Below are 22717 nucleotides of genomic sequence, written 5' to 3' on the forward strand. Positions count from 1 at the left end.
AGAGCCTATAATTGTTCTGCCAGTCACTTTTCGTCATTGGCATAAATTGATGAAAAAATATACATTCGTAGTAAATAATTTTAGAACCGATTAGTGAGTTTGGATCAGCAATAAAATTTAAATGTATGAATTTGTCCCAATGTCCATTAATGGTCAGTGATGCTTCAGTTTAGATTCCCCAGTCATCGGAGGTCAATGCACTTGCACCTCCGCCAGTCCACGTGGTGGCGCTGCAACCGTTGCGGCTAACCGGAAAGAAAAGCCACAACAAAGGAACACGAGAGATCATGATGGACGAGTCCGAATACGACGACATTTTAGACGACTGGTTTATTGAATCGTTGAAAACGTAAGTCACAAGAGTAAATTTGAGATTCGTTTCAGGGAAATGTTTCTTTTTTTTTTTAGGTTGAGAAGCGACCCCCTGCGAGCACATACGAACGAATTGGTGTGCTAAGTAAGGTTTGAAAGGCATCCCATGCCCTAACTCCACCCAATTCTTATTTCGGCTTCCTTCTGTCGTTGATATTTGGCGTCATTTCGTTAGTTATGCAAATTTTAACCTGGGCGACGTCTGCGGATTTGTAGCTTGAGCTCTGATCATTTCAAGTTCTGCAAAGTATCTCCTTATCACGACGAGTTATTGTATTCAAAACATTTTAAAAGCAGCCCACGTTGTAGCTACACCATTGTCTTATTTCGGCTCAATTTTTCTGTTCATCCATTTTTCTGTTCATATTTAGGCTTAATTTAGTTGATTTGCGTCGGTGTTGGAATTATTCCACTTTTTGTAATTTTATACTTGCATTACGTTTAAATTCATTATACTTTTCAACTGCAAGTGTTTTTTTTTTCTCCCGCCTTGCTTCTGCTGTTCATATTGAAGGTCGGCGGCTTTGCAGCTTGAACCCCTTTCGGAATTACTCTAAATGTGTGAAACCTCTATTTATCGTGATTGTTTCCTAAATTACATCACTTAGAAACCCATCCCATGCTTTAACTACGCCTAATTCATATTTCGGCTTGTTTCTGCCGTGGATATTGGGCTTTAAGATGCAATTTGGTTTACTTTATGGCTTCAGTGTCCCCTCAAAGCTAACGTCGTTGAATAAGAATGAAACTGTTTTTTTTGTGTACTGTAATTTGGAAATAGTTGACTTTTTGAGATAGTACTACTTGCGGAATGACAAAAGCCAAAATTCATGATCCTGTATTGTCTATGGTGTGTAGTTACAGAGACCTTCATGTGTATCAGCTGGAGTTTCCCACCCGAGTCATTGAGTGGACGTCAGGGAAAAGTGAGTAAATCCATTTGCTAAACATTCGCTCCTTGTTAAAAAAAAAAAAAAAATGGACTGGACATACGGCTCTGGTGCGCCCGGTAATCACCCAAATCCCGGCAACTACGCCATCGGTGGAAGCATGCCGAGCAGCTACGGGTACGAAATATCCCCCAATTATCCTCCTCCTGGATTCCCCTGTGCCTCCCCACCACCACAACCTCCTCCTATGGGCTACTTCCCCAACATTCCGCCTCCGACTTACCCACCAATGGTCCAGAATTTGAACTGGGACCCACCGAAAACTGATTTGCGGGCACCCAGCGAGTTTCTTTTCGAATCTCCCGTGGATGAAAATGCTCTCCAGAGGAAGCAGGATGAACAATGGATAAGTTGTTTCGTACAGAGAAGATCCAGGGAGACCAAAGAAGATTCTTGGACACCACAGTTGAAATCTCCCCCTGATTTTGGAGGCGTCTTACGTGACACCGCTTATCTTGTGTCTCGACTGTCCGAGTCCTGTCGAAACCTTACGGGGAACCTAGGGGACGACAGCGTTGCCTGGGCTGCTGCTTACGGGAACGCTTTACGCCTAAAACAAGACCTCCAGAATAAACTGTCAAGTCTGACGGCTGCTTTTGAAGCTAAAAAGCACCACGTTGCGAAGGTGCGAGAGCGGCGGCTGAAAAGCAGGCGAAAAGCCGAGATGTTTCGAGCCGAGCGGGAGGCGCGTCGAGCCGAGAAGGAGAGGGCTGTCGATAAATGGCGGCTGCAACAAATCCACCGGGTGGAGGAGGAGAAGAAGGAGCGTGAGCTGAAGCTGGCGGCCGACTCTGTTCTGTGCGAGGTGCGCAAGAAGCAGAGTGACATCAAGCGCATGCAGGACGTCCTGCGCTCGCTGGAGAAGCTGCGGCGCCTCCGCAAGGACGCCGCCGCCCGTCGGGGCGTCGGCACCGGCGAGGGCGAGGACGCGGTGTTCCAGCGCCAGCTGGAAGGGCTGCGGCGCGTCACCAAGGCTAGGACGCTCATCTACACGGCGGAGGAGAAAGCGCTGACGGTGATGCTGGACAGTGTGCAGGAGGAAGAGCGCCGCGCTCTCAGGAAGGACAGGGAGAGGCGGCACAAGCACAAAATGGACGCCATGCTGTTCGGCGAGGAGGCGCCCGCCAACGCCGCCCTGAAGCCGTTCACCGAGTACTACGCCCAAGCGGAATCCTCGCTGCATGCTTTGCTTCACGTACGACGGCAGTGGGACGTCTTCCTGGTGCCGGATGATCATTGCGACGGGACGACAATCCCGCCTGGATGGATCGTGCCCGAGCCGCCGTCGCACCCGGCCTGGGCAGCCGCTCTGGTGGAATGATAGTGAACCAAAATATGTTTTTTGTTGTTGTTGTTGTTTGTGGTTGTTTTGTTTTAATCATAGAAAGTTACCACGAACGATGAAGTAAGAAAAGTGTGAACCACAGAAATATGAAATGGAACATTCTGCGACATGGGAACGGCAACGACACTGGCAGTATTTGTGCTTTCCCTCGGACCTTCATTGATGGGAGTGTGAAAACCATAAAAAAGGATAATCACCTCATCATGTGTGAGATAATTGACCCTGAAATTTGATGATTATATAACGTGGTGCATTTATGAGCGGCCAGTCTTGTCTTTTTTTTTTTTAATGAGCTGTCGTTCTACAGATTTAAAAAATAAATACATGAAGAAATGATTTGTTTGCTATGACTTGCGAGTAAAGATTGGATATGAGTGCTATGCAGTGACCTTTACCTCACATCACTTTACAAAAGTGGCAGTTTGGCAGATAGTTCTTCAAAAAAGAGGTTTTCTGGCTGTTGATTGCCACTGCCAATAGACGTTTACTGTCAAACTAAACATAAAGCGACGCGAATAAGATGTGCATTTAAAACAACTCCATATAATTGCCCAGGGAAAGGCTACTTGGCTTCATGCTAACAAACAAAACAATGCAAAATGCCATAGGCGGTCCAGCATCGATGTTGTATTAGATCCCTTCAAGCAATGGACATTTGAACACAAAATGGAGCAACACATGTAGACAGACAATATAAACAATACTACCAGGAATAGTTTCTTTTTCCCATTGTGAAAAACAAGGCATAGGACTGCACCTTACTGAGAAGTTGTGGCCATCTTCATGTATATCGCTATGTGTCTGTAATACACTGCCCCCGAGGTGGCATTGGCCCACGCACCAGAATGAACACACTTCAATCCACTGGTCATGATACACACAAACTGTTAAATTATTTACATTCTCTGTCATTGTAATTGCTCCGTGTGTGTCTGTGTATATATAAATTATGATAATCTAGGGTTCTAATTACATGATTAGAAAAGTGTTTTGGTTTTTTTTGGGCGCTGGAGCAGATTCATAACATTTCCATTAATTTCAGTGGGGAAAGATTTTTTGAGATACAAGCGTAGTTATGCTCGTGTGACAGCAATATGTGAAATTTTGACTTCAATTATTATCTGTGCAGTTATTAAAAAGGTTTTCATGACTGTGGAATAGATTACTTCCATTTTCATGATTTAATAATAATAATTGTGGGATAATGGCAGAAAATGGCTGGCTTACCATTTTAAAATCCGAATTTGAGAGCAGACAAAGCACTATTCTTTTTTTAATTTTTTTTAGATATTAAAAAAAGCCAAAAATGCAAGTTGACACAATCCATTTGCGATATTTTATTATTCCGTTTTAAAAAAAATAATTACACATTCTAGACGATTCTCTAAACTGTGTTTTTTGACTACTTTCTATAAGAGTCTTCAAATTTCCGTGTTTTTTATTTTTTATTAAATCAAATATTTTTTGGGGACGGTTCCATATCACCCACCACCCTAATGAGGAAATCTTTATGAATTGTTATAAATTTGTTACATTGATAAAGTTTTTATAAACTTTACATTTTTATTAAATGTATAATTATTTTTACAAACTTTATAAATCTTTCAGGAAATCCAGCACAATATAAAATGGATAGACTTACCGTAAATGTCGTGTTGTCAGTTGGACAGCAACGTGTGCTTGTGGCCACGCGGGGGTGCTGTGCGCCTTCAGACAAGTGCTTTTGTTTCGCTCTCGGGGGATCACGTGGTAGATTTAGCCAAACTCCACCCACAATATGCACATTTACCAACAATGTGCTTATTTTTCCTTTTTTTTTTTCTTCTTCTTTACTTTCCCTACAGCCATCTGTGTGGCAAGTTACAACAAGTCCACCAAAAATGAAATTTTGGAGCTCAGTTTGCCTCGAAAACTCTTTGCTGAAGAAAAGAAGGTGAATAAGATAATAGTAATAATAATACAGCATGTGTGGTGTGATTGTCGTTTTTAATGAAAAAAATGTGTGTGTGTGTGTTTAGTATGTTTGTTTTGTATGTTCATGTGTTGTGTTCGTTTGTGAGTGTGGTTGCGTGTGCATGTGCTTTGGTCACGGCATGTGTGGTGTGATTGTCGTTTTTAATGAAAAAAATGTGTGTGTGTGTTTGTTCATTTGCATGTTACCCTTTGTATTTGTGTGTGTGTTTGAATTTGTTAGTTTCTGTTAATTTGTGTGTGTGTGTGTGTGCATGTACAGGTGCTGGTCATATTAGAATATCATGAAAAAGTTTATTTATTTCAGTAATTCCATTCAAAAAGTGAAGCTTGTATATTATATTCATTCATTCCACACAGACTGGTATATTTCAAATGTTTATTTCTTTTAATTTTGATGATTATAATTGTCAACTAATGAAAATCCCAAATTCAGTATTTCAGAAAATGAGAATATTACTTTACCCAGGTTGCTCTGATAGTGGCCTTCAGCTATTCTGCATTGTTGTCTCTGGTGTATTGCATAGGTTTTCTATGGGGTTGAGGTCAGGTGAATTTGCTGGCCAATCAAGAGCAGGGATAGCATGGTCCTTAAAGCAGTTACTGGTAGCTTAGGCACTGTGTGCAGGTGCCAAATCCTGTTGGAAAATGAACTCTGCAGCAACAGGAAGCACGAACTGCTCTAGAATTTGCTGGTAGACCGCTGCGTTGACCTCGGACCGAAGGAAGCACAGTGGAGCGACACCAGCACATCATGGCACCCCAAACCATCGCCGACTGTGGAAACTTTCCACTCGACCTCAAGCAATGTGGATTCTGTGCCTCTCCTCTTCCTCCAGACTCTGGGACCTTGATTTCCAAAGTACATGCAACGTTTGCTTTCATCAGAGAACCTAACTCTGGAGCACTCTGTAGCAGTCCAGTCCGTTTTGTCTTCAGCCCCGGGCGAGACGCTTCTGACGCCGTCTCTTGTTGAAGAGTGGCTCGACCCGAGGAACGCGACGGGTGAAGCCCATGTCTAGCATCCGTCTGTGCGTGCTGGTTCTTGAAGCACTGACTCCAGCTGCAGTCCACTCTTTGTGAATTTTCAAATGGGTTTTGTTTCACAATCCTCTCCAGGGTGCAGTTGTCCCTATTGTACGTGTTTTTTTTCTACCACATCTTTTCCTTCCCCTCGCCTCTAACGTGCTTAGGTTGGACACAGCTCTGTGAACGGCCAGAGCTTCTTTAGCAATGACCTTTTGTGTCTCGCCCTCCTTGTGCAAGGTGTCAATGGTCGTCCTTTGGACAACTGTGAGGTCAGCGGTCGTCCCCATGATTGTGTGGCCTACAGAACGAGACTGATAGACCATTTAAAGGCCTTTGCAGATATTTTGAGTTAAGGCGCTGATTGGAGTGTGGCAGCAGGTGTCGTCAATATTGCACCTCTCCACAATAGTCACGTTTTCTGAGATACTCAATTTGGGATTTTCATTGGCTGTCAGTTATAATCGTCTACATTAAAAGAAATAAACACTTGAAATATGTCAGTCTGTGTGAAATGAATGTATACATTTTACAAGTGTCTCTTTTTGAATGGAATTACTGAAATAAATCAACTTTGTCGTTGCATTCTAATTATATGACCGGTACCTGTATGTGATGCATTCAGGGTCTCTGTGCCGAGCGGGATTTCAAAGTGCTCCACGGTGGATTTTCCTCAGGTCCCGTTAGTGTCCTCAAACACGTCCCGGGAACAAGGTAAGCTTGTTGCCACACGAGGAACCAAGTGCCAGCGTCAACATTTCCTGTCTTCGGCTTAAAAGTCTGTGACTTTTTGTTTGTTTTATTTTGAAAAGGCTGATCGTAACCAATGACGGGCTGACCTCAGACCTGCAGGTGTGGAACCTCGGTGGCGGCGAAAGCGGTAAGTACCTTATGATGTCATAGAAAGTCTTCAAAGTTGGCGCGAGTTAGCCGTGAGCTGACGTGCGGCTGTCAGACGTCATCGCTAAGGTGGCGAGCGTCCAGGGCGGCGAGGGAACCCCGGGTGGCGTCAAGATGGCGGCGCGACTCTCGCCGCAGCCGGAGGTTCTGCACGGCTGTCGGGGCGGCGACGTCAGGCTGACGCGGCTCAGCACGGGACAGACGCTCTACCGGCTCGGTAAACATTTGGAACGCTGCGACTTTCTCGTACGCTGCAAGTTTTAGTTTTGGGCTGTGGGGTTCCTGGAACTAAAAGGTTTTGATCAGAATTTTGTTTTTGTTTACCCCGAGATTCTTAAAATTTAGGATTTAAAAAAAAAAAAAAAAAGTTCTTGTAGATTCTTTTTAAAAAAATAAAATAAAATAAAATCAAAAATTATCAGCCAATATTGAAATGAATATCGAAGATTTGCTTATTAATATTTTTGTTTGTTTTTACATCCTGAAAATTTTGTTCTTGAAGATTATTTTAATATTAGATTTTTATTATTATTATTTTTAGTCCCCGAAAATTCTGCCCTGAAAGATTCTCTCTCTCTTTTCTTACCCCCTGAATAACTGTTCTGGAAGTTTAAGATTTTTTTGTTTTTTAATGTATTTATTTTAATTGTACTTTAGTTATATATTTGAACTTTAAAGTTAAGAGACTTTTTGGACTGTTCTAAAAGCTTGACATTTCATTGTTTTTTTTACTCAAAGATTAATTTCTTCAAATTAGATTTTTTTTGTTGTTGTTGTTCTTTTTTAGATGTCCTGGAAGAGTTTTAATTCCATTTACATTATAACAAAATATTTAGATTTTTTTATGGTATTAGTTATTTTCTTTTTTACTTTAAACTGGAAATTTTTGGGAGGGAAGTTTTGGAAGATTTATTCAAATTTCATTTTATATTCTTTAGCCAACGATCTTTTAGAAAGATTCTTGAAATTATTAGTCTTAATTTCTTTTTCACCTTTGGATTGTTAATGTAGATTTTTTTTTAATTTTTTTTTATTTTTATTTTATTTTATTTTTTTTTGATATTCCAGTAGATTTTTAAGTGTTTTAGTCCAAAGATTTTGTAAAATTTCCCCTCTGCCACCACCACCTTCCACCCCATCAAGTTTTTTTAATGATAAATGCACAAAATTTGGAGGGAAAAATATATTCAGTTTTTACTATAAAGAAAAAAACATGTCTTTCTATGCTTTTGGTTAAAGCATAGTTTTATTATTATTTTATTTTCTATTTCTCCCTTTTGGATTAGAGGTGAAAGCGTTTGTAGTCTTTTCTTGGAGATAACAGGAAGTGATCCTGTCCTGATGCGTTTATTTGCTTTTGTCTCAACAGCGTCGGCCTGCGAGGAGCGTCTGACTCGTCTCCACTTGTTGAGCGACGCCGTCTTCCTGGCCGCCTGTGCCAACGGCGACGTTCTCACCGTGGACACGCGGACGTCTTCTCCTCCTCAGCTGGCCCCCGCCCCCGATTCTGACGTGTGGTGGACGGACGCGTCCGGCTCCGGGCTGGTCCGCGTGTCGGCGTCCGGGCAGGCGGCGCTGTCTGACCCGAGGAACCCGGCGGGCGTCGTGGGCCGGGCTCGGCTGGCTGCGGGCGCGCCGTGTCGCCACCCGGATGACGTCACTGTGTCGTGGGCGCCGGCGCTGGACGACGCAATCTCTCTGTCAGGTTAGCGCAAGGAGACGCTCTGGGGGGTTTGATTGGGTTCCTCAATATTTGTTTATGTAATAAAAAAAAAAAAAACACACATTTTTGATGTGTTTTCTGTAAAATACTTCATTTCTGTAGTTTATATTTGTACAGCTATTCTATTCTTACGTCAAGCACTTTGCAAATGACGGCGAAATAAAATGTTCGTACTACGGTGACAAGTTCCTCATGACCTCAGCCAAGGCAAGCAGGATTGTTTTGACAAAATATTTGATTTACATTCCGTTTTGCTTAAAATCAAATGATGTCATAAACGATGGCGAAAATAAATTGGCAGGTAGGGGAAAAAAAGTCAGGCCTTGAAATTCTTGTATAATGTGAAATTGAAACTTTTATCTCACAAAAAATGTATCGCTAAATTCATATTAGCCTTTTTTCATTTGAAATTACTTTTTTCAAAATAAAATAAAAAAACAAAATGCAATGTATAAATAAACGTATGTGGTTTTTTTTCCCCCCCTTGGTAACCAAGACAAATATTTACAAAAAAAAAAAAAAAGTAAATTATGAGACTTCCTTTGTAATAAAATATTTTGGTCACTGATGTAGCTTACCTTTTTTTTTTTTTCCCCAGTTTGTTTCTTTAATTCCTACTTCAACACAGTGTACATATTTCTGGAAAATACAAAAACATTTGTTTTTCAATTTTCAGATTAAATAAATCTAAATTTACAGGTATGTAAATTAAATGCATTAGAAATTATCGTACAAGATTTTAAATGTAATTAGTTTTTATTTCAAATATAAAATGAATACAAATAATAAAAGATGAATTCAACTTTTTTTTTTTTTTTTCCACAAGACAAAAAATACATGGGACTTGTTTTTAACAAACCCAAGAAATATATATACTTTGGTAAATTAAAAAATATATTACAGGACTTATCAATACCATAAATATTTCTAATTACTTTAAATATTGTGGAAATCAATAAAAACAAGCATTTAAAAAAAAAAAAAACATTCTGCCAAATTATTGTCTATATTTTTGTATAATTTTTATATCATGAAAAAGTTTTTCAATTTTATTTGTATTTTTGATTCGTATGTCCCTTCATCACAATTTACAGTTCCTGCCTCGAGTCGTAACATATTGATACTTGTGCGCACTTATTATAAACCCATGTATAAATTCGTATACATTTTTTTCAGGTTTCAGCAGCACGGTCCAGATCTACGACACATCCTCGTGGGGGTCGGAACCCCGTGACGCCAATCCACTGTTTGAGCACCGCGGCCACGGCGTGTGCTCGCTGCCGTCGTCCGCCGAGGCTGAGGGCGGCGCCGTTGCCCTCACTGGCCACGTTTGGCATCCCAAAGCGTCCAGGACGCTTGTGTCTGCCGCCACGGACGCGTCGCTGCACGTGTGGGACTGGATTGACCAATCGGATGGCAGGTGACACGGGAGCTGAACCGCTAAATTGTCATTTGGCTGCAAATGTGCAGTGACACACTTGAACCTGGTGCGGTTTTAATATTTGCAGTGCACGTGTGTTCCCGTGCACTCCTTGACTCTATGCGTCGTAGTTCTTACTCGTGCTTTAGTCACTCGCTGGTCCATAGAGTAAACCTACTTCCTGTTTACATTTTTGTGACCAATGAGATTAGAGTGAAGTCAGGTGGTTTGTTGTGACATTTTGGTTGCGGCTGTCTCCAATTTCTAATGTGTAAAAAGTTCAGATTTTATATATTTTGGGGTATTCAAAATAAAACTCATTAGGCTTTAGTTGTATGCGTCTGTCATTTTGTTATTTAAGTTTCCTTTAGCAGCATCGTGACTGCACATAACCAACCACCAGATGGAATTTTCTTACCCTTTGAAATTGTGCAATATGCTTTTGAATATCATGTCAACGGATTCAAATTGTCAATTGTTACTGGACTGAATCATATAATTTTGGTGGTATGGGTTTTATTCTCTTCAACGACAATTTTTGGACAAATTTCATAGTTTCCGAAACAGGTGTTCCATGGGTTACTGCACTCCAATGTAGCAAGTGAATGACGTCACAATAGAAAAGATACCGTCTGCTGACCATGGAGGAGAATTATATTTTAATTCAAGTTGAAACTATAAGCAATAGAAGATGAAAAATAAGGTGGTACTAACACGTCGTTTTTGAGGTTATTTTACAGCATGTGCATTGCGCAAACAAACGGATGGATTAAAAAAATAAATTATGGATACTTTTATGGTAATGCCAAGAACTGATGTAAATTTAAATCTTTATGCAGTAAAAGAAGCACACACAAAAATGTGGTCACGAACGAGGTGTAAGGTAGTAAAAGCCAACATGGCCTGAGGGTTAAAGTGTTTAAAGTACACTCAAAGTAGTGCAATCAAAACTGAAATAAAAAGTCAAACAGGCATTGTTTAGTTTTGAGTTTTTCTTTAAAAAAAAAACAAGTGGAGAGGATGAGAGCACTTGCTCACTCGTACAAGAATTAATAAACTAGTGATCATCATTCATTAATCTGATTTTACATTCTGATTGAAGCCCTTTTTTAGACACCTTTAAACAACATGAAAAAGACAAAAACAGAATTCCAAGGAAAATCAGCCATGTTATGAATCTCCAAAGCTTTTGTGGCTCGGGAGGCGAAGCAAGGAGACATTTCATTGGTGCAGCATTCAGGAAGCACAACAGCAAGTTAGTGTATCAACTTTTGCAACACTATCAATATGAAAAAATATAAAAGCACTCATTTACAAACGGATTACAGCTGGTATCATCACGACCCTTTTTTTCTCGGACGGACAACAGACTAAAATACTTTTTCTAGAAAATCAACACAGGAGTAATTAAAAAGCATGTAGCGGCCGTGACATCAAAAGATCACCAAGGTCTACCTCATCATTGAATTTGTTTAAAAAATCCCTTTCTTCTTCAGCTGCTTTCAAACTTCACTCATTTTATATGAGTGCCACAAACGTACAAGTATTAGAATCACATCAGGGAGAGGAAAAAAAAAAAAGACAAATTCTGCTACAATAAGCCTTATTAAATAACGTTAAAACATCTTACATCATTTTTCAACAATTTCAGACTTTTTTTTCCCCCCCCAAAGAAATTCTTTTAAGAAAATAGAGCTCCTTTTTTCCCCTCCAAGATCTGTCTCACGTGAAAAAGGTCGTACTTTCGAGAAAAAAAAAAAAGTTATTTTAAGAGACGAAAAGTTGTGTCTTTTTAAGAGTAAAAAAGCCATCATCTGAAAATGTGTCGCCACAGTTAGGTTTTAAAAAGTCCTTATTTAATGAGTGGTCTTTTTTATTTAAAGAAGTCGTGATTTCCTGAGAAGTTAAATTTTTTTGAAAATCATTTTAACCTTAAAAATAAATTTTATGAGAATAGGTTGTATTTTTTCAAGTCGTAAATTTACGAGTAACTTTTTTTTCTTTTTGTATTTTAATGTACTGAGACTTAAAAATTTGCTGTTTTTCGAGAAAACAAATTGTAATCTGAGCATTGAGATTTTTTGCAGGGAGAAAAAGTCAATCTTACAAGTATAAAATTAGAATTTTTTTGAAGAAAAAAACAAAAAAACAAAATAGTAATCTTACAAGAATAAAGTTACAATCTTATGAGAATATGCTTTGTTTTTTTTAAATTGTAATAAGAAAATAGTATTTTATTATCATGAGAATAGTCCCACTTTGTTTCGGAAAAGATGTAACCAGAAACTAAAATTTGTTTTATTTTTCTTCCAAGGAAAAAGCCTTTTATTTTATTTTTTTTTTTCACTTTGTCACATCACAAAAACAGTAATGCTGTAATTTCATGCAAATAAAGTTATTTTTGTAGGGGAAAAAATTTCATCTGAGGAGTCTTTTTTTTAATAAAAAAATCATAATATTCAAAGGCTAATTGTACTTTTTTTTTTTTTTAAGTCGTAGTCCTATAAAACTATAGGCTTTCCCCCCCCAAGAGATTAGTTGTAATTTTACAAGGTTAAAGTTGTCTTGTATCAATCTTCTGAGTCGGATTTATAAAGAAAAAAAAAAACTTCTGAGACTACAGTTGAATTTTAACAAGAAAAAAAGTCATAATTTAATATGTGAATTTAAAAGTTACCTCTAAAAAGACATCCTCAAATACTCATAACATCGACAGGTGAGTTAAAAAAAAAAATCATATTTGAACACAAATTACGTACATTAGTTTTGATTAGTCATTCAATTAGATGCCTTCAATAGACAAAAAGCTTTTGCGTTCGCCATCTTAACAAAAAATAATTGCAGTTACCATGGCAACAGTTGCCAAGATGACGTTTAACAAGCACCAAATTTTGTTAATTTTTATTTTTTTTTTTACCAGAGCGGGGGAGGCGTTTAGTGTGTTGTACAAGGCACTAAGGTGACAAAGTGGAGGCACACGCGTGTGCGTTTGCCACTTGAGTTGTCGGAAGCAGCCACACCATGATCACATCAACGTCATCATCATCTTACAGAGAAAATATAGAAAATACTACAAAATCCAAAAATATTTTTACTACAAGAAAAAGGTATTGATTCGAGAAATAGATTAAGACTTTTAGATTTTTCACAATACTACTTTTTCGATAAAAAAAAATGACTTGAAAATAAACTCAAAAATATTTCTTTCCCCTGAAAAACAAACTTTCGCAAAAAGATTCAATGACATTGTCTTGAAAAAAAATTACTGATTTAAAAGACTTCCCAAAACGTAGTCTTTCATAAAGAAATAAAATTGACAGTTTTTTCCTCAACTTTAAATCCTAAAAACAAGTTAGCTATATCACACATTTTACTTTTTTCAATTTTTTTTTCTTGTGAAAAAGAAATCCCCAAAAATATACGACTTTATTGAAAATAATATTTTAAGACTTTTCTTCGAGAAAAACAATTGTCTTAAATTTATGTGAACAAAAAAAATTTAACTTTTGAAAATACTTTTTCTTGAAACAATCTGATTCTTGAACAAAATCTAACTTTTCATGTGTGAATTAAAAACAATAATTGGTTTTATTTTCAAAAACATTTGAGTATTTATTTCCAAAAATACTTAACTAGAAATACCAAATTTTCCTTGAAAAAAAATAAAGAAAATTGAAAAGACATCTGATTTCAAAAATATTTTTCAAAAGTCATTTTCTCAGACAAAGGAGAACAAGTTGAAATCTGCTTTATTTTACTTGAAACTACAACTTGTCTTGAAAATATGACTTTCTTGAAATTAATTGAAGACTTGAAAAAAATCTGAATTTTAAAAAACATTCATGGAATTTTTTTTCTTGGAATGTATTTGGGGGTAATATTCAACTTTTCCCAAAATATTTTCTTGAATCTTTTTTTTTTTGTTTGTTTACTTTTAAAATAATTAATGAATAGAAATGTTGCTAAAACCCACCCCCAAACAACAAAAGAACTTAAAAAATATATATATAATAATAATAATTGTTTTGTTTTTTTTTAAATCATTTTTTGCAGAGGAAAAAAGTAATTGCACTTTTTGTCCTTGAAAAACCTCTCCCTAAAACATGACTTTCTTGAAAGATTTTTTGGGGGGAAAAATGACTATAAATCCTACTTTTCTTGAACAAAAAGATCTAAAAAAAAAAAACAACTTTCCCATAAAATCCTGAAATAAATTGATTACCCTTTCTTGAAAACAAAACAAAAATGACTACTTTTTCTCGAAGTTATAGGCCTTTATTCTTGTAGTATTTGAGTTCATTTTTACCTTAGTGAGTGGATCTCAGTGCCGTGTGGCGGTAACGCGTGTTTGTGAAGAGAAGCAGCTCAGTTCAATGGCCATCGCGGGAACGCTCGGGCGCGACCCCTCAGTCGCTGCTGTCGTCGTCCTCGTCGTCGTCGTCCGACGCGTCCCGGAAGTCCCCGGGGCGCCCGACCGAGTCGGAGCGGACGCCGCCCACCAGCTGGCTGTAGCAGAACTGGCAGACGCGCACGGGCTTGGAGGACTGGCTGGGCAGCAGGTACTTCTTCTCGGAGCAGGGCCCGCACACCACGAAGCCGCACTTGCGGCAGTGGTGGCGGCGGCTGACGGGCGTGAACTTGACCTTCTGGCAGCGCATGCACACGGCGGCCTCCGAGTCGGGCACCCAGACGGCGGCGTGCTCGCCGGCCGGCGCCTTGCCGCTCTTCTGGAGCAGCTCCTGGACGCACTTGCCGATGTGGTTCATCCACTCGGACTTCTCGGTGGCAGTGGCGGCGTAGACGGCGAAGGACTTTGTGGGCGTCTTGATGAGCCAGCCGTTGCGCAGCTCGCCCTCGTCGGGCACCGTGTCGATGGTGACGCTCTCCAGCGGGATGATGTGCTGCTTGTTGTACTTCTTCTTCTGCAGCACGATGTTGCCGTACACCAGGATGTCGTTGAACAGGAAGAACTGCCGCGCCTTGGGCTTCTTGCGGCACAGCTTGGTCAGGACGCCTTCACCGATCAGCACGCGGCCCGGGATGGCCAGGGGCTGGCCCGCCGCCCCGAAGCAGCCCTCCACCACCGAGATGCGCTTGGAGTTGGCCTCGCTGTTGGCCAGGCGGTCCACCATCTTGGCCCGGCCTGCGCCCACACAACACAACCGCGCGTTACGTCAAAACAATCGGCCCAGCTCGTAATGCCAAACGTCGTGCCGAGCTACAAAACGCAAACAAACGCAAAAGCTGACATGTTCAAGCGCTGTCAAAAGGAGGAAGAGCTACGCTGAAGTGAGCTGAGGAACTTCATTTAGACAAAAGTAGTACTTTGGTTCTATCTTGTGACATATTGGTGCCAAGGAACCAAGTTAAACTGAGCTGAGGAGCTTTATTTCGACAAAGGTAGTGCTTTGGCACAATCGTGTGCCGCCTTGGTGTCAAGGAGCTATGTTGATGTGAGTTGAGGAGCTTCATTTAGACCAAAATAGTGCTTTGCTACTGAGGAGCTTCCTTTAGATGGAAGTAGTGCTTTGGCTCCATCTAGTGGAATATTGGTGCCAAGGAACTATGTTGAAGTGAGTTGAAAAGCTTCAATTAGATCAAATTTGTGCTTTCTTGCCAAGGAACTATGTTAAAGGGGAAATTCATTTAGACAAAAGTAGTGCTTTGGCACCATCTTGTGGCACCTTGGTGTCAAGGAGCTATGTTGAAGTGAGTTGAGCAGCTCAATTTAGCCAAAACTAGTGCTTTGCTGCCATCTTGCGGCCTCTTGATGCCAAGGAGCTATGTTAAAGTGAGTTGAGGAGTGTCATTTAGACATAAGTAGCATATCTTGGGCGGCACGGTGGCCGACTGGTTAGAGCGTCAGCCTCACAGTTCTGAGGACCCGGGTTCAATCCCTGGCCCCGCCTGTGTGGAGTTTGCATGTTCTCCCCGTGCCTGCGTGGGTTTTCTCCGGGCACTCCGGTTTCCTCCCACATCCCAAAAACATGCATGAATTGGAGACTCTAAATTGCCCGTAGGCATGACTGTGAGTGCGAATGGTTGTTTGTTCCTATGTGCCCTGCGATTGGCTGGCAACCAGTTCAGGGTGTACCCCGCCTCCTGCCCGATGACAGCTGGGATAGGCTCCAGCACGCACGCGACCCTAGTGAGGAGAAGCGGCTCGGAAAATGGATGGATGGATAGCACATCTTGTGGCATCTATAGGCAATTATAAACCTTTTTATGGGGGAATCAATTCAGAGAGTTTTGCTATTTACAGCAGGGCTTTGTCTCTAACCCCCAAAGTGACCTTTACTTTACAAGAATAAAGTTAAGAAAACGTTTTTTAAAAAAAAATTCAAGATAGATTTTAAATATTTTAATGGATAATGTAACATTACAATAATTTTTTTTTTTCCAAGACTAAAAAAACGTTTTCTTTTTTGATAACTAATTTAATAAAACAAGTATAAAGTCACACTTTTTTTAAAGAAAAACTTATTTTGAAATTTGTACTTTTCTTTAATGTCACATTACAAGAACATATTTGCATTTTATTCTTGAAAAAAATTGTCAACTTTCAATGAATAAAGTAATATGAAAAGAATAAAGTGGATTTTTATAATAGAGGTTATCTAAAGTCATATTTATGCTGTAATACTGAATAATGTGATATTAAGAATGTAGTTAAAAATTTTCAGAAAAAAAGGTTTTTAAAAAGTCAGTTTTTATGAATAAAGTTGTCATATTACATTAATAATTGCGTTTTTAAAGAAAAGTAAATCAAAAGTTATATTTTTAATAATTAAATGTGTATAAAGTCAAAGTCAAAATTTTCCAGAAACAAAATGTTATTTTTTAAATGAATAATGTCATAATATTGCAAGTATTATTTTTTTCTACAAAAAAGCTTCTTTAAAAAGTAGTATTTCCATGATTAATGTTGTCATATACCAAGAATAAAGACACTTGAGTAATACATGATTGCGTACGTTTGCAGTTTAAATGCGTTTAAAGCGTGTTGGAAGGGTGAAACAATACATATTTTCTTAAATGACATGGCCTCGCCCGTGATGAATTGGTGTTCGTTCACTGTGTCGCTTTGGAGTTCAGTGGTCCAGCGGACGACGACGAGGTCATTGGCATTCCGCGCAAGCCCAGTTCCCAACAACGTTATGCTAACGAGCGTGGGCCGTGTGCAGCCTCCCCAGTTTAACACAGCCATTAACACATTAATAAACCGGAGCACTCGCCTCACAGGGGGCACACAGTCGGCTCCTCGGCGAGACCCCAGAGGACGTAAACTCAGCATGTAGCACACGCTAGTGATCCATACTTGTGATCAACGCTACTGTACCACACTTGCACTACGCGTTTCGCGAACGCCGAATGGAGGTTTCACTGGATACTGTGTAAGTCATGCTAGTGAGCTGAGCTGGTAAACGATGCTAATTAGCTATACTAGCCTTTACCCAAACTCGGACCCGGCACACAACATATGTTCTGATTGGCCCGCTGATCGTTAAAATGTTGGCTATCCGAGACAAAAACAAGCCTGTTGGTTGACATGAGGGAGCGCCGTGTGCATGCTGACTAGGCGCTAGCGCGGACATGTGAGGTGCGAAGAAAGCCACTGACGTGCCTGCCGTAGGGTAAGAATAATTAGCAGCTCTAAACAGAGCACGCGAGCGGCCTTAAAAAGCCTTGTTGTGGAGTCGCTCTGCAACTTTGGCCACTTCGCACGGAGACGTGTGGTTGGTAGATAACGCGGGAGGCAATTACTGACGCGCATCACGCAGCAACTGCTTTCAATTCTTACGGCGAATATTTCTTAACATCAATGCGAACAAAGGGAGAGAGATGATTATTTTTTTTTTTTTACTCTCGCAGCTCTAGTGTTGTAATTAAAGTATTTGAAGTTAATGTTTGCGGCTCTATAGACAACATGTCATTACTGAGTCAGAGTCACTTTTAGCCTTCTAAGCAGCCTGCCGTCATGTCGGAATTTAGTTTTTAATGGCTCGTTACTGCAGCATCAACTCGCATCAATGGCGGAGGCGCAGCTGGGAGAGCAGCATGCTGTGAAGCGTGACAATCTGGATTAAAAACAACAACAAATCTCGAGACTGACGTTTAGCTCTCGATTTGTCAGGATTGCGAGCAGGCGGTCCAAGTTGAACTAGGATTGCGAAACGCGTCTTTTCGCTGACCTGTCATATCTAGCACGAATGAGTCAGCTAAAACTACACTTCAATTGCTGGTTGGTAGACTTCCCATGTCTTTTCGGGCATAGCTTCTTGAGACTTTTTTGCGGGTCTCCTCGTGATAGACATGCCTACCAAATTTTATGTTGTTCAGAGAAACTGGCTTTGGGGTCTGATTTTGCAATAGGTTGAGTTATTGAAGATTTGTGTTTTTTTGCCGTTATGTTTTATAATCAAACTTAGATGCTCTTGTCTGTCCACATGCAAGGACAAAAACTCAAGATTTCCCACAATTTAGTGTTGACCACCTGTCTGCTATACGTGCTTTAAATTTGGAAGCAATCAGACGAAATCTCTATGACAACTTGATATCCACTTCTGAAAGAACAAATTTGCTCAAATTACCTTTATGTAATTATCAATAACTTATGGTAGGTATCTATGCGAATATTCTGATCATGTTAATGATTTCTCACAGTAATTATCAACAATGATCTAACAAGGTAGGAAACAAATTAAGATCAAGGTGCAACACTTTGCTTCTATACAATATACATCTCTATAAGTGTTTGCATTTTCAAATGATCACATCTATTAAAAAAACTAAAATAAAAAAAAAATAACATACCTAGGAACTCATAATGGCCCACAGGCTGCTCAAATGGCAGACTTCCTTTGTCTTTTCAGGCATGGCTTCTTGAGACCTTTTTTGTGGGTGTGGTTATGATAGACGTGTCTACCAAATTTCATGTTATAAAATTTCATAAACATGCCTGTAGGCACGCTGGTAAAAAAAAAAGATGTGTGGTTAGGATGGTGGGCATGACAGCCCCACAAAAACAAAAAACAAAATTAAAAACAAAAAACAAAAAACAAACAAACTCCAGCCCCCAAAGCCAGTTTGATTTAGCAACATGAATGTTGGTCAGGCATGTCAATCATGAGGAGACCCACAGAAAAGTCTCAAGAAGCCATGACCAAAAAGGCACAGGAAGTCTGTCATTTGGATTTGAAGCAGACATTTTAGAGTCACATGAATTTGAACCACATAAACTATACCAGACAGATGGACAACGCCATTTTGCAAAGAACTTGTAAAGACGTGTTTTCGTCGTCGTGTGTAGGCGGAGCATGGCGGTGAAATTTAAGGTTCGTCGTAAGCTCTTTTATAAGTCAGCTCCACGAGGTTCAAGCTTGAACAAATTTCTTAAACAGCCTGAAGGAATAGTTCAAGTATTACATAACTTTCATGCGTTCTAGTGATAACTGTTGAGGCGGCAGGTGTGTTTCAGCAGAATCATTTCGTCTATTCTTTCATGGCAGCCAGCATTTATTTTTTTTTTAATCCACGCCAAGTTATAACAACAATCAAGCCGTTCGATCGGCCGATGCATGTCCAAACATGTCGCTGGATAATCTTGTATTCATTACAGGATCTTGTTGAAATCCATCCTGGATTTTCTGTGCCTCAACATAAGAACTCACAGAACACTTCATTAGCTACTGTACACTAGCCATGCTATGCTGGATAAAATGTGTTCATGTTTGATTGACACTGTCCTAAGTTGTTTTTGTTACGGGTGGTTATGAGTCATAGTCATTAATACTACCAGTAAATGAATGTTGAATGAATAGCTCCATCGCAGCGTGCAAATTATTACCTCCAGGAAGTGGCAATCATCAGCCGAGGCAAGAGCGAATCTTTAGTTATTACGTCCTTTCCTTTTTTCAGTTACATATTTTAAAAAAGACATTGTGTACATGCTTGCTTAGTTGCAAGCTGTGTACTGTGCTTATTTTTTAGTGTTTAAACTAGTAATAGAGGCAATCATAATCGCTTTTAGGGCAGTGTCAATTATTCGCAGAAATTCCCTTTCTGTGACTCTTCCTGTCTCTCTCTATCTCCGTTGCACTAACCACTGAGTTTATAGGGTCATCAGCAGGTTGCAACAGAGTTACACAGAGACTGGATATCAGTCACAGATATCGGTCCAACTGAACACCAAAATTTACAACAGGTGTTTGATGCATGAAACATTCCAAGGACAACCACTTCTACATCTTTCTGTGACCCTTCCAGTACAGCAGAGGACACTTGCATTCAAAGGTTAAGGGAGGTCAAATTCAGCTCAGCTGTTATAGTGCATTTTCGCTTCATTCTGAAATTCCTAACCATTTGTCTGTGTATATACAAACATATACATCCATTACTACTACTAGCACTACTATGACAGTAGTGTTTCTTTTATACAGTGATTAACTTCTTTTTCCACTGTGCAGTTGGGAATATGACAAAGTGTTGCCTGTACACTAAGTCAAGGTGTTACCATGGCAACAGTAAATTCCAGTTACCGTACTGTGGTCGACATGCGACGGGCACCTTGTAATCTGCAGCCATTTATACACAAGGGCATATTGGATTATGATTACACAAGGCGCTGTGCTGGGAGGGGAGAGGAAAAGGGAGTGGAAGCGGGGGAGGAAAGTCGGGAAAGTCGGGTAGATGATCAGGTCGATCACTGAAGAGCGCCTCGCCCTCCACACCTGCGGCACAAACACTTTCACGACACGTATAGCGGAGTTTCCCTACAACAATGCCATTATTTTATAGTATATTCATTAATAGTTTAAGGTGTAGAATGCCCACATTAATCTTCCTCACAACCGCAGAGCAGGAAACAATGATTTGAAATAGTAATCTAAAGTGAAATTGGGCTTTTTGTCATCTGACACTAAGTAAGTGGAAAGTCAGTAAAGTGGGAAAAACGAAAATTTAAATAAACTGGTCCCCCATCATAAGATTATTAACATTTTTATTAAAAGTAATTTTATAATTCATCAATATATCAATGTCAATATCTGTCTATCACTATCAAACTTTCCACTTTGTACTAATCGAAAACACATTGCATAATTAGACTATATTTATTACATATTACAGCAACATGCATCATATTAATCTTGTTTTTTTCTTTTTTTTTAGATTAGATTTATTAGATTTATTTAAATCCCTCCCCAATACTGATCTTTCCTCTTTGGTAGTCACACTATATTAAGAATTTACAGCGCTTCACTTTTTTCCACATTTTGTCATGTCAGAGCTTCAGTATATACTGCGTAGCCAGGACAGAGGCGCTTGTTCAGCTTTTCTCCCCGTTTTACTGTCCCTGGGTCATCATCACGTTTTTTCCCCCACGTCTGGCCTAGTGGCTGTGACATCACACACAAAAAGTCAAAGAAGAAGCAAAAATCTAGCGAGGTGATAACTCATTTGTGCTTCTATTAGAGGTGATTGGAGAGGATGTGTTGAGCATAAAGCTCTTTGGAGGGACACATATTGGTGGGTGCTAAGTAGTTTAGCAGACCATGCCTGCCTGGGGGAGATACAAGATTTTTTGTCTTTTTTTTTTTTTTTTTTTTTTTGCATCTCGCCGAGCTGCAACTTCCCTTTTGAAACAGGAAGGCGACTCATCAAGAGTCTGGATCACACTTTCGCTACACCTCAAGAGCATATTCCATATTATAAATAATTAGAACATTCTGTAGAGTAGTTTGACGTTGATGCCGAATGAAGGTGGACTGGTCCCCAAACAATCGAGGGGCACAACGAGACAAACAACGCCTCGTAACTCACATTCACACCAATTTTGGCGTCTTCAATTAAGCGCCGTCAATGGCAGGTCACACATAAACAATAGACTGGCCACCAAATCAATGTCAGCGCGCATATAGACAAACAATGGACTGGTAGCCAATTCAGAAGAGGAAAACCTCACACGAGTAAAGGGAGAACGTGTTATGCCCACACAGGAATCCGAGATTCGAACCCCGAACCTCAAAACTGTGAGGCAGGCGTGCAAAGAAGTTATCATGCTACCCTCAAATGAACTTAAAAGTTCCACTGTTTCCAAATAAGAACTTTTAAACAAGCACTAGCACAACTTTAACTATTTAAGATGACACATTTGTCGAAATGGACAACTTTCAACTGGACGTCCGATTTTGACCAACTGTCGCTAGCGTTAGCCTAGCCTAGCTTGGAAAGTTAGCTCCTTCGCCTCAATCACGGCTTGTGTCGACTTTTTCCCCAACTTCAAACTTAAACAACACAAAACTGGTGAGCTATTGATCCATTTGGTCCCGGGAGAATTATCGAGCGTGCAAAGTTCACCAGGTGGATAAACTCAGTCGAGCTCCGGTGAGAAAAGTCAAGGCTAATCAGTTAAGCTAGTAAACACTATGCACGTCACATACAACACTTAAAACGAGTAACTTCTCCCCCCCCACCCCCCCAAACTCAAAGTACGTACCAGACTATTTTCTCTTGTTTCTCTCTCTCTCTCTCTCTCGTTGTTATCCGGTGACTATGAACGCGTATTATATGTGGCCGATGGAGCGAGTAGAGCGAGGCGTTCCATTTAGAAACTGTCCGTCACAGAGGAGCCGAGCAGCCACAAACGCACCATCGCCCGCTGCTTGCCTGAAAAAAAACAACAACAACATGGCAGCCGAGCAACGCGATGCCTTCATGGGATACTCGACGGTCGGAACTCAGAGACACTGGTCAGACCAGGCGCGTTGAAGCAATACTTGAAGGTCGGAAATCAGACTCGGATGGAGGGATGACTCAGACGCGCACAACATAAAATGTAAATTGTGTGGATTTTGAGGGACTAAATCATTAATATGGTCTCAAATATGTCCTCCAATGTTATTGGGTGACTCCTTCCCATCCATCTTGGGAACTATTTCCATTCCCCAAAGTCCTACATTCCCAACAAGTCGTTGCTGGTGGACTGCCTACATTTGTGCCCTTCAACTGGA

At 40.1% G+C, this 22717-nt stretch overlaps 2 protein-coding genes across 10 annotated transcripts; one reads left to right on the forward strand and one right to left on the reverse strand.

The window, feature by feature from the left end:
- Nucleotides 1-12: 12 nt before the first annotated feature.
- Nucleotides 13-10037, forward strand: wdr73 (WD repeat domain 73). 5 transcript variants are annotated; one of them, XM_061775504.1, is made up of 8 exons: nt 13-349; nt 1231-1298; nt 4512-4600; nt 6290-6378; nt 6477-6544; nt 6620-6781; nt 7934-8269; nt 9464-10037. In XM_061775504.1, the coding sequence occupies exons 1-8, from the start codon at nt 288-290 to the stop codon at nt 9709-9711; spliced, it is 1122 nt and encodes a 373-aa protein (XP_061631488.1). In that variant the 5' UTR covers nt 13-287; the 3' UTR covers nt 9712-10037. The 5 variants fall into 5 exon arrangements, with proteins under 5 accessions (XP_061631488.1, XP_061631489.1, XP_061631486.1 ...); XM_061775505.1 differs by lacking the exon at nt 4512-4600 and having other exon boundaries at nt 192-349; XM_061775506.1 differs by lacking the exon at nt 4512-4600 and having other exon boundaries at nt 341-457.
- Nucleotides 8272-22680, reverse strand: plekhf2 (pleckstrin homology domain containing, family F (with FYVE domain) member 2). 5 transcript variants are annotated; one of them, XR_009788827.1, is made up of 3 exons: nt 22204-22680; nt 14014-14850; nt 8272-8288 (listed from the first exon to the last, which is right to left on the reverse strand). XR_009788827.1 is itself a non-coding variant. In XM_061775510.1 (2 exons), exon 2 carries the CDS (start codon nt 14837-14839, stop codon nt 14114-14116), a length of 726 nt encoding a protein of 241 aa, XP_061631494.1. In that variant the 5' UTR covers nt 14840-14850; nt 22204-22679; the 3' UTR covers nt 10682-14113. The 5 variants fall into 5 exon arrangements, 2 of the variants coding, with proteins under 2 accessions (XP_061631494.1, XP_061631495.1); XR_009788826.1 differs by lacking the exon at nt 8272-8288 and adding an exon at nt 8292-8309; XR_009788825.1 differs by lacking the exon at nt 8272-8288 and adding an exon at nt 8873-8926.
- Between the last annotated feature and the right edge of the window lie 37 nt (nt 22681-22717).

The sequence above is a fragment of the Phyllopteryx taeniolatus genome, chromosome 6 (assembly GCF_024500385.1).
Source record: "Phyllopteryx taeniolatus isolate TA_2022b chromosome 6, UOR_Ptae_1.2, whole genome shotgun sequence".
Classification (NCBI taxonomy): Eukaryota; Metazoa; Chordata; class Actinopteri; order Syngnathiformes; family Syngnathidae; genus Phyllopteryx; species Phyllopteryx taeniolatus.